At 33.6% G+C, this 12691-nt stretch overlaps 1 protein-coding gene across 4 annotated transcripts in view; it reads right to left on the reverse strand.

The window, feature by feature from the left end:
- The window catches only part of LOC114331754 (sodium/hydrogen exchanger 9B2), a 264063-nt gene that overhangs the window by 99134 nt on the left and 152238 nt on the right, over nt 1-12691 (reverse strand). Inside the window, exon 1 of one of the 4 annotated variants that reach the window (XM_050650886.1) lies at nt 6395-6488. The exons of the other annotated variants lie outside the window; for them this stretch is intronic. Coding sequence (XP_050506843.1) covers nt 6395-6445 — 51 coding nt within the window. The 5' untranslated portion in view covers nt 6446-6488. Of the gene's footprint in view, nt 1-6394; nt 6489-12691 lie in introns of those variants that run through there. 4 annotated transcript variants of the gene reach the window in all.

Below are 12691 nucleotides of genomic sequence, written 5' to 3' on the forward strand. Positions count from 1 at the left end.
GAAATCTTATGGGGAGTTTTAGATCTAGATGTGTTATAGAAAGAAAATGGTGAAACATTTAATTTTAAGAAAAATGTGACTTATTTTTTTTTATTTTTATGGTAAAATTGCGATTTTGACAATGTTTCCCCACCTAAAATTTAAAATAAACTTCATTTTCGTTTTCAGTCCCATCAAAAGCATAAAGTAAGATCAAAATTAGAAATTCACCACCCATGGTCAGTATCTCGAAAAATTAGCGTTATAAAAGGAGTTAAGAATCTAAATTTCAAATTTCGTCACACAACTTTTGCGATTAAACTTTTTAATGCACAAATATGCATCTTTTACTTTAAAAAATATCAGAATAAGACTGAAAAGCAGGTACTGTTGTCTTTAGAAATGTTAGTACTAGACACTGTGAAAATTTCAGAAAAAAATATTAAAATAGAACAGAGTTGTAGCGAGGCAAATGCAAAAAAACGTGATTTAATTTTTTTTTAATTTTAGGGTAAAATTGCGATTTTGACAATGTCCCCCCCATATAAAATTCAAAATAAACCTCATTTTCGTTTTCATCACCATCAAAAAAATGCAGTATGACGAAAATTGGCCAATCACCTCTTCGTGATCAGTATCTCGAGAAATAAGCGTTTTTTTGGGGGTGTGCCGATCGTCTACTACAAACGCAGTTAAAAGAATTACAACAATAAAATAGAACTGGCCGTGACATGTCACTGGATTCAAATATGTAAGATAGGTCTAGAAAATTTTTAGAATGGAGACCTAGACATATCATAATCGAGGCCAATAAGATCGTCGGATGACATCAAGCGCATCCAGAACAACTGGATTCATGGTGCTCAAAATTGGATGCAATGGAATTATTTACGGGAGGCCTGTATTCAGCAGTGGACTCAAAGCAGCTAATGATAAGAAGATGATTAGTTTTAATAATTTGGTTTAGACAAATGGTTTTTGAATAGTATGATGTTAGTTTTTCCGTCATTGCTGCCCCACATTCGACATCTATTGTCCCACACTCAACATTGCAGTCTTTCAGATATTTTTGTACTTCTCCCTTATTTATATTAACTTCTTCTCTCTCTGTCAATAAAAATCGTATTTATTATCCCCAACATATTTTATATATAAAAAATAGTTTATTTTATATTTCGACCAATATATTCTGTAGAAAAATCTCTATCTTTTTCCTTCTAAAGAAAAACAACGTAGTCCAGGGACCGATTTACAAGAAGTTATTTCCGTTGAAACAGGAAGTGAATATATGATTACATAAAATAATCTTACTTTACTGCTCGGACGTTTTTGTCGTACATTTAAACTTTCATCCTTTTGGGACGATAAAGTCGTTCGTTTGTTTTTTATGGACATTTTAAGCTACGCTTGTCATAAAGCAGAAAGTGTGACTCTTTCTGCCGACGCGACGTATGCGGGACGAAATTTATAATGGGTGTTAGAGAGAAAAATATATATCGAAACTTTTCACACATATAAAATAGTAGAAGTTTTAGTTCGTTGTTGGATTTCCCCAATTATGCAATAAGTAAATATGCGAAATGGGGAGTGGGGAGGTTTTTATTTGGATCTTTCCCCACCATTTGGGAAAGGGGGATAATAATTCCTTTTCCCTAATTGGACATCGGCTAATTATTTAGGACCAATCCCGATAATTATAAAGATAACATTATCACATTATGGGGTCTTACTGACACAATATAAATGTCAATTCCAAGATATCGGAATGGAAGAATTATCCGAACATACACAAATAATTAAGATAACAACCCGAGAATTAAGCAAGACCCTCAAAAGATCGAAAAACGGAAAAGCAGCAGTACCTGGAGAAATCCCAATTGAGTTGGTAAAGTGCGGACCAAAAATATTATATGAGATGTTGGTTCAGCTATTTAATAAATACTTAAAAGGACAAAATATCTCTGATGATTAGAATGTTGGATATGTCGGCCCAACATAAAAGAAAGGGGATAAACGTATATGCTCTAATTATAGGGGAGTAACTATTAGCAGCTCAGTGGGGAGGTTTTACGGTCGAATAATAAAAGAAAGAATAGAATCAGAATACAAAGACACGAAAGAACAAAATTGATTTCGTGTAGGAACATCGTGCACTGATAATATATTCGTTCTGCAGCAGATAATAGAAAAACGGAAGGCAAGGAATCTATCTACCCACCTATTGTTTGCAGATTTAGAGAAGGCATACGATACGCTACCTTTGAAAAAACTGTTTCAAACATTGACGAAAGTGGGTCTCATTAGAGAGTATGTGGATGCTATCGCAAATATATACAAAAATGCAAGAAGTGTCGTTAAAGAAGGAAACTTTTTATCGGAATCATTTCCAATAACAAATGGGCTCAAACAAAGATGTCTGTCTCCGACCTTATTTAAAATATGTACTCAATCATCGCTAGGGCAGTGGAGGAAATAAGTATCTGGAACAGGAATAGACATAGGCGGTGGTAAATGTCTACAAGTTTGTTTTTCGTAGTCGTAGCGAAAGAAGAGGAAGACATGAACTGCATGTTTAGAAAACAAAAGAAATAATTTGAAAAATGGGGCCTCAATGAGAATATGTCAAAGACAGATTATCGTAAAATATAGGATGATGAAGAAGATCCAGAGTTAGAAATTACAACCATAAACACATGTAAATAATATAAATATCTCGAATCTATAAATAATACCTACCTAAAGAAGGCACTACCAAAAGAGACATCGAAAACAGAACGCAGCAGGGCAAAAAAGCGGTAAACATCCTAAGCTCTCTACTATGCTCTAAAGATACAAGACAAAAAACGAAATTGACAATCTATCGAACCTTGGTAGAGCCTATTATGAATTATGGTGCAGAACTTTGGCAAATCACGAAAAAATATAGAGAAAGAATAGAAGTAGTAGAAATGGATTATCTAAGGAGAGCGTGCGGTATATCCAAGAAAAAATCACATCAGGAATGAAGATAGAATGAGGACAAATACTGTATATTCCAGCATAGATAGAATTGAAACAAGGCAACTACTGTGGTATGGTCATGAGAAACGAATGGATAAAGGTAGTTGGCCAAGAAAGCTTTAAATTACATACCACAATAAAGAACAAGAAGGGGAAGGCCTTCAGTTGCCCAGGAAGAAAATGTACGGCACATAATGAGAGAGAGACCCATCAAAGAAGATGAATGAATGGACAGAAAACGATAGTGTTTTGCAGACGCGGCAGAAGCTGTAGGAACCCCGCTTATAGATGAATAGATATTGTCAAGGACCCTCACGTCCAAAACAACAAATGCCGATGTGGATGTCGAGCCCAAGAAACTATCCAACACAACGGCGGATCCAGCAACCTTGCAAGGAGGGGGCAATGAAATAAAAATTTTCTTGTCACTCGCGTACGCAGGATTCATTTTCGGTATGGGCTGTTACTTTATTTTTCTTCATGTACCATGTCCTTTCAGAACGTTGGTTACTATCATAGCTATCTTAATTTTATTCACTGCCACCCTAAATCAACCACGAAGTGCTTTTTCGTCCTGGACTGAGTTTGTCTTCTATTTTCACTTGCATAATATTTTGTAGCAACCTATATTTAAAACTTATCATTACATGTCCAAAATACTCCACTACTTTGGAGAAGGAATTCTGTTTTATGTTTCATTCCGTTATTCAGTCGTCAACAGGGCACAAAACTCACTATTTATTTTCAATCGTAATTATCTCTTTCTTAAAAAAGGCGACACCAGGCGAAGTCTCAAGGAGGGGGCAATTGACCCCATTGACCCCCCTTGGATCCGCGCCTGATCCAACATCTTAGCGGAGGCTGCCAGGCGTTTGTCGGTACTATTTTTTATAAAGAGCGCCGTGACTTAATAGGAAAAATCATTCACCCAACAAACTGGTACTTCTCCAAACCGATCATCTTGCTTATAAACAATAAGTCCATGATAGAGTGCTTGAAAACAACTACAAGCAATGCTGGGTTCGGTGAATACGGTAAATAATAATTTATATTGGCAGGGCAGGGTCGCTGTTTGGACACGTCTAGAGCTGGCGCTGGACATGACAACATGCAGGACGTCGATGGCAGGGTGTTGAAGAAGTCTAAAGGATTCTACATATTATCATGCACTCATCGTTTCCAGTACGTAGCGTAGTCTCCGAAAAACCTGATTTTACAAAGAGGTGTCTGATACCATACGTTCCGGACAGTATGAATTGTTCATATTTAAAAACATTAAAATCAGTATTTTTCGGAAACTAAACGCTACGTGCTGGAAACGATGAGTGCATGATAATATGTAGAATCCTTAAGTCTGTGGCCTGTTCCAAAGACACTCATTTAGTCAATTGTGGTTATTTATGTCTAATGATAAACTCCATATCCTATGGATCCCCTATCCTTTATTCCATAGGATGGATGTAAAAAATATATTTTATAGGAATAATAATATAAAAATTAGAAAAAAAATATAAGAAAAACAGAAACAAAGAAACAGCAACAAGAATAAGAAACAAAATTGAATGAAAGGAATATGTAAAAAACCGTTGAACATTATAGGCTAAGATCCAAAACATATTTTTTATTAAATTTCATACATAGACAAATATTTCTAGCATGGGTTGCCTATCAAAAGTGTGTCACAGCTATCCTTAAGGGGGACGAAGGGGTTGAAATCAATATTCCAAACACATTTTTTTAATTATGGTAGAATTATTTTACTTTTAAATTAAATAGACACATTCAGTACAATTCACAGATTACTCAAGAAAAAATTCAAGGAAAAATATTGAAAAACATGCCAACGGTGTGGACATCAATTTTGCAGTGGACATCAGAACTCATCATTAAATGAAGGTAAACAAAAAATTCAAAAAGATTTTATTAGCTTATGAGTTTTTCGAGGTAACGCCGTCGAGTTTTTTAGTTTTATCTAATTTTGACTTTTTGATTTCACTCAGAATTATAAACAAATAATTTTTTTGCAAAAAAGGGTGAAAATCAACATATTTATTATTGTTAAACAAATAATAAGCAGAAAACAAAAAATATCTCGACAGCTTTACCTCAAGGAATGTCTAAGGAAAATATGTACAAATTTCCAGGTAAGTTGGTCAACTAGTTTTTGAGTTACGATGTCTACAGCCTGAAAAAAGCAGTTTTGAGAAAAACGCATTTAAAGTATTGTCAACTTTTATTTTCAATTTCTTTTTTGTCGGTCAAATGGTAAAGTGATGCACACCGGATATGTTGTTAAATCGCGGAGTAATTTACAAGAGAAAATAAGAACAGCTGTTGACCGTTTCTCCCTACGCTCAAGCGTGCTGGCACGAACTTGCTGCAAAGCGAGTCGAAGGTAGTGAGGTAGGGAGATAGTGTTGATTAGCCCTACCTTTGACTCGATTAGCAGCAGATTCGCACCAGCACGCTTGAACGTAGTGAACAACGGTCAACAGCTGTTCTCATTTTCTTTAGTAAATTACTCCGTGATTCAAAAAGATATTCCGGTGTGCATCGTTTTACGATTTGAAAGTCAAAAATGAAATTAAAAATAAAAGTTGACAATACTTTAAACGCGTTTTCCTTAAAACTGTTTTTTTCAAAGGTTGTAGACATTTTAACTCAAAAACTACTTGACCGATCCACCTGGAACTTTGTATATATTTTCTATAGACATTCCTTAAGGTTACACTGTCGAGGTATTTTTTGTTGTATTCTTATTTTTTGCTTAACAATAATAAATATATTAATTTTCACCTTTTTTGCAAAAAAATTCGTTGTTCTGAATTCTGAGTGATATCAAAAAGTCAAAATTAAATAAAACTAAAGAAACTCGACGGCGTTACCTCGAGAAACTCATAGGCTAATAAAATATTTTTGCACTTTTTGTTTACCATGATCCAATGATTCGTTCTGATCTCCCCAGCAAAATTCATTATATTTTGAGGTGTGTTTTAAAAATTTGCCACCGTTAGCTTATTTTTCAGCATTTTTCCTTGAATTTTTTCTTGAGCAATCTAGGAATTGTACTGAATATGCCTATTTAATTTAAAAATAAAATAATTCTACCATACCTTAAAAAAATGTGCTTAAAATATTGATTTCAACTCCTACGGCGCCCCCTTAAGGATATCTATGACACGATTTTGATAGGTACCTAACCCATGCTGGTCGTGTTTGTCTATGTATGAAATTTAATAAAAAAAATTTTTCATCCGGTAAGCACATGGGTACATTTCGACCTCCTATTCGGATCCCGTACTACATATTACAAAATCATGTTTGTGCAATAACTGGTAAAAAATATTAAATTTAAATTAGGCAGCCTGGTACGACGAAAGTGGACAAAATAACAGGAATAAACTCTTATACTTACAGGAAAAATAAATATACAATAGTGAACGTAGATATACCTAATGAAACACATACTTAAACATTACGATTACACAAAAATGACACTTAACCTAAATGTCAACACAAAAAATGTCTAAAAATATCATTTTGTCCTAAAGGTCGCTTCTATGAAAATATTAGGTCACTGTAATTTTATATAAATGTACGCAATCCTCCAATAGCGTCCACTAGTCTGGATTACTGAAGATCAAAATCTGAAATCAGAAATTCGATCAAGAATAGAGCAATCTTGAGCAGCCTCTGGTATCAGCCATGGTAAAATGTTATATCCACTCTACTAACTCTTCTTTATGATGTCAAAGCTTAAACTGTTATTGTTGACTAAATTAGAAAGGTGAAAGCTTTTGAGATGCAGTTTTTTGGGAGAATTTGTCAGAAGAAATGGTGTTGCACAAAATGGGAAGAGGCAGAGAACTTTTGATCACATCCACACCCCTTTGGACTTTTGACCACACCAAGGAAGAAAAACATCATATTTTGGGGCACATACTTAGAAATGATAAGTACGAGTTATTTAAGCTGATTATTGAGGGTAAAATCGAAGGAAATGTTAATCCTGGCAGATGACATATATCCTGGCTGAAAAACATTAGCAACTGGACCGGGTTAAACACGCAAACGCTTTTAAGAAAAGGAGAAAATAGAAGTGAATTGACAATAGTTATAATTAACCTTCGTTATTGGAATCGGTACTACAATTCAACGTTATATCAAACATGGCGTGTGCTATGCTGAGGATTTTTTCTGTTCATTTATTATTTGTCATAAAGAAATAAGTTAGTCTAAAAGAAACATCTTAATGGTTAAGAAATTTTATTGCCGAAAACTGTGAATAAGGTAATAGGCATAAAATTACTTAAGATGTAAACTAATAATAATTTCCTATAATAAAATTTCTTAATGATTAGGTTTGCTGTCTCTTTTAGATTATATAAATAAATAAAATTACAATATCTCTGCTTCAATGTTTTACATTGGTTGTATTTTTCCTCTTGTTTTAGCTAAACAATATCTATTGTGTGACTTAATATTATACAGATTAATAATTAATATTTCATATACAAAAAGAAAAAAATTAACAAAGATGGTAGGATAAATAAAGCCATGTTTGAACTAAATATAATTGATTATTATTTGTTGACATGCCAAGAAATGTTTTTGGATTGTAGACTGTTTTACTGATACCTACCGTTCTTATACCAAAAAATTAATAGTTTTTTATGTGGGCGCGTGTATTTGTTTTTTTTTGTATTTCCTAAATTTGTCAAAATAAGTACAGTGAAACCCCGATAAGTCGGCCTCCGATAACCCGGAAGTTCAGCTAACCCGGACCGATTTTCATACGACAAAACAAACATTTTTTCAGTTTGACCGAGTTTTTTACCAAGAAATGACCAATACTGTATACAACTGTACGTAATTTAGAGGTAATGTGCATATGTATTTCATATTTTTGGAATTCTAATAGTTTATCTGTAAGTATACCGTACTTTATTTCTTTTTGCCATATTCTCCGGCTAACCCGGATTTTCGATAACCCGGATCGGCCGCGGTCCCGATTAATCCGGCTTAGCGAGGTTCCACTGTATATCTTTATAAAAATTTTTTTATAAAAATAAGTTTACTCCTCTACATAAAGGTTTTGTTTTAGTTAATTGCTGATATACAGGGTGTCCAGAAACTCTACCGACAAACGAAGACAGGAGATTTCTCAGATAATTTTAAGACAATTTAACCCAATTCACCTAGCCCGAAAATGCTTCCTAAGGGAGCTAGAGCTCTTTGAAGATGGCGTCATGTAATTAGTTTTTCTTAAATTCCTCCAGAACGCTTCTATTTAGAAAAACGAAAATTTGTATGCGTATTTACTTTTCAGAAATGAATCGATTCCATCTATTGCGAATTTCTAGTACCAGTCATAGGCGTCCGTTTTGGGTAGGGCAACGGATATTTTATCGCCTAACTTTTTTGTCTTGAATTTTTAAGCATTTTTGACTCTGAATTATTAAATTGTGAGTTATTCTAGTACTAAAAGGTACTTCTACTTTAAGTCGATAGGATACACAGTTTTCTAGAGAAATCCATTTGAAAATTTTTCGTTCTTTGAATTTAAAAAAAAATTCAAAAAAAACTATTTACAAAGATGAAAACTGGTACATTTACTTATATTCCAGAGATTAATCGATTTCATTAATGACGAATTTCTAGTACCGGCCATAGGCGTCCGTTTTGGGTAGGTCAACAGTTATTTTATAGCATAACTTTATTGTCTTTAATTTTTAAGTATTTTTGACACTAGATTATTCAATTATAAGATACTCGAGTACTAAAAGTTACTCTTGCTTTAAGTTGGTAAAATACATCTTTTTTCAATTTTTTTTTCAAATTCCCTAAACTAAAAATATCCAAATCGATTTTTCTAGAAAACGGTGTGTCCTACCAACTTAAAGTAAGAGTACCTTTTAGTACTAGAATACCTCCCCAAGTAGCAATTTTACGACCTGCAACCAATTTTGTCCTAATGGGACGTTAAATTTAAGGACAAAATTGGTTCACAATAAGCCTTAACCAAGGACAACGTCTGTTTTTCCTATGGACCAACGTTGCTGCTAATAAGTAATATAATTTGATGACCAACCGACATCGGGAATAACGACGTCAATTATTAGGATAAGGTTTGACGTTAAGCTGACGTCGGTCTTAACCTATCTGTAGTATAAGTGCAATTAAGTGGCATACATCAACGACTACTCAACGTCGGGAATTATAACGTATTTTTTAGGATAGATGCCAACGTTAAGAGGACGTTGGTGTTTTATCGAGTATGGTAGACGTATTTTTCGGGAAGACGACAACGACAATCCAACGTTGAGAATACCAACGTTAATTATTAGGTTAAGGTTTAACGTTAAGCTGACGTCGGGTATAACCTCTATACTACAATGTAATTTACTGGAAGACATTTAACGACTGCTCAACGTCGGGGATTACAGAGTATTTATTAGTATCGAACCCAACGTTCAGGAGACGTCGGGTGTTTTCTCAGTAGGTATATGGTAGATTGCTGCGTGTACTTGCAGGAAGGTGAGAACGACAATACAACGTAGGTATAACAACGTAGTACTTAAGTAAAGTTGTATACGTTAACCTGACGTCAAAGTTTTTTTTATAAGATACCTGTAATTTACTAAAAAAACGTCGACGACTATCCAACGTCGTAAAGTAAATTTTCGACAATTGGTTGTTTAGTTTCCAAGTACAAAACGACGTAAAAATTTGCTGATTAGGGCCTATCTGACTTGACTCATCTTGACTTATATGACTATAATATGACAGATATTACATTGCATAACATAACCTTACTTTTTTACACTTGGGTTTTCTAGTTTTTCTATAAACAGTAATATTAAGGCGTGTTCACGACGACGACCGGTCGTCGGGAGTCTGTCGTCAAGACCAGGTTGTTTGGGCTTACTTTAGGACGTATTAGGTATACCAATAGGTAAATTCGAGGTGTGCAAGGTAAAAATACGTTATACTAAAGGTCGGCAGGGGGTGTCCTTGTCCAAATCAGTTAAAATGTAGTGCAATTTAGGTCGCGAGTCAAATCCGCCATTAAAGAAAGATCGCCATGGTTCAGCCATTTTTTGAAACAGAATGTTTGGCAATTTTTTTGCTAGATTTTAATGAATATTTGATTTTAATTAACGAATTTTGTTTATATATAAATCAAGGATAATTTTGTATGGGTCTAGACATAATAATGTTTTTTAATTACGATGGTTATTTCTATTTTTACCGTTTTGTTCGATTTAACCTGTATATTTCTGAGGCGCTTTCAGTTTTTAGCAATTTTTATACCTAGTTTAACAGTACACTTCCTTGCGTTTGTAAATTTTCGACCGCATCATGCAATGAGGCAGATGATTAATAAAATAATTATACAAGTCACTTAGGTTATATTCTGAATAGAGTAGAAGTATCAACAGGCCGTCAATCTTACTTTCTGATGATTTAATATCCTCCAAGATTATTAACCTATTTGGTAAAAATGAAGTGTATCGGCCGTACTTCTGTGGTAGAGAATTTTATAAGACCAAAGTCCTAAAAACTAACGTAATTTGACGATAAAATATCTCGAGCTGAGAAGTCGAGAGGGGGACGTCGAGGCAACCCGTATTTCTATTCCCCACTTAGGTGCAAATAGCGGTTTTCTGACCGTCATCGCAACGTCGCGTATTAACGTTGGGGCATTTAATCCAACGTTAAGACGTCGTAATATTACGTCCAATTGCTTCTTGGGTCATAATTTAATAATCCAGTATCAAAAATGCTTAAAAGTTGAAGACAAAAAAGTTATGCGATAAAATATCCGTTGCCCTACCCAAAACGGACGCCTATGACCGGTACTATAAATTTGCAATGGATGAAATCGATTCATTTCTGGAAAGTAGATACGCATACAAATTTTCGTTTTTCTAAATAGAAGCGTTCTGGAGGTATTTAAGAAAAACTAATTACATGGCGCCATCTTCAAAGAGCTCTAGCTCCCCTAGGAAGCATTTTCGGACTAGGTGATTTGGGTTAAATTATCTTAAAATTACCTGAGGAATCTCCTGTCTTCGTTTGTCGGTAGAGTTTCTGGACACCCTGTATAAACTGCTATTAAAAAAAGAAGGAAATATTAAGAAAGTTGAATTTACCTCTCCATCCGGTTATTGTTGTATAGAAGCCAGTGGTTTAAGAGTGAAGTAAATATTTGTATGTAATAATAACGTTTGATATCCTGTTTTTATTAATAAAGAATGATTTTACCTTAACACAATGATTTATTTCTCCGTATGTAATATCACTTTATTTTCAAGCAATGTAACTTAATTCTAAATATACGATTATATCTGCGAAATATATTTCTTAACATTAAAGACATTAATTAATAATAGTAAGATAACAATATTCCTTACTAAGAAATATTATTGCTCAGAAAGAATAGTTTTGTAATGTCAAGAAAATATATTCTTCTGAATAATAAAATCAATTTAACACCAAGTGTAATTTCTTTCTGATAAATGGGTTAGGAGTTGGCAAGAAAGTGATAGTTTAATCCTGTTTAAGATATATTTCTTTGGGTATATTAAAATTTATTTGAAATATTTTATAAAATTATATCTTACATACAAAGATATATTTCTTAGGCAATATGCCAAGTCGAACTTTCTTAAATATAAATAAAGTTTCTTTATGTCAAGATCTTTTTCTCTCGGTGTAGAAGAAGAAGAAGATAAAATTCCTATAAAAACACGTTACCTCCCGTACTACAAAACTACTTTCTAAATTTGCACATTTAAGTGACTAGTTTATTTTAATGAGTACATTTGAATCCACCCAACCTGAAAATTAAAATCGAAATAAAAATTCAACTATTCCTGGATTTCCTCTAATACTTTCGTAATTACCAATTGTATTATCTTATAAAACATCAGGATCCATGTAATTGTTTCGAATGAATTCGCTAATATCTAAGCTTTTCTGAAAGTTAGTACACTGAAACATTATTCGCTAACGACCTCCCCGTTGAGTTCGTTTAATGTGCACCGTAAAGTAACGGACCATTATATTTGAATAAATCACTATTAGGAGTCCAATTTAATGGAAACTGAAAACAAACTTTCAACTACGGTTATAAACTAACGTGAGTGTAATCAAAAAATTTCGCTTTCGCGGTTCCATTAGCTGGAAAAACATTCAGACTGGGATTAGTTCTATTAAAAGTAATAAAAGTAAAAGTTTGCCTATCAAAACTGTCTAGAACACAAAGATGTTTTCTTCTGATATACATCAGTTTTAATTCAATTCGATACTATGAAGCTATTAGCTCATTTTTCCAATTTTTCTCCATTTCTCTATACATTCTGAAATTCTAGTATATTCTGAAAATGGAACAACAATAGTGGAAATAATATAGTTCATTTATCGTGTGGGAGATCTACCTCAACTTCTTACTCCATCTACATTTCTCTAGTTTTTTTTTTCAAGACCATTTGTTCGAATCAAGTCTCCAAAATAGCCTATTTTTCTCTGATGTTTGTGTTCTTAGTCCATAAAGATCAAGAATTCCAATACATAAGTGAAAACTCGAAAATTTGCACTTTTTGCCAGTCTCATTTTTGCATCGATACTTATTTCATTTCATGACTTTTCCAAATCTTTGTTAATTTTGCAATATTACTGACCAGCGCTTTATTTCTGCAGTGCAGCC

This window comes from Diabrotica virgifera, chromosome 5 (assembly GCF_917563875.1).
Source record: "Diabrotica virgifera virgifera chromosome 5, PGI_DIABVI_V3a".
Taxonomy (NCBI): Eukaryota; Metazoa; Arthropoda; class Insecta; order Coleoptera; family Chrysomelidae; genus Diabrotica; species Diabrotica virgifera.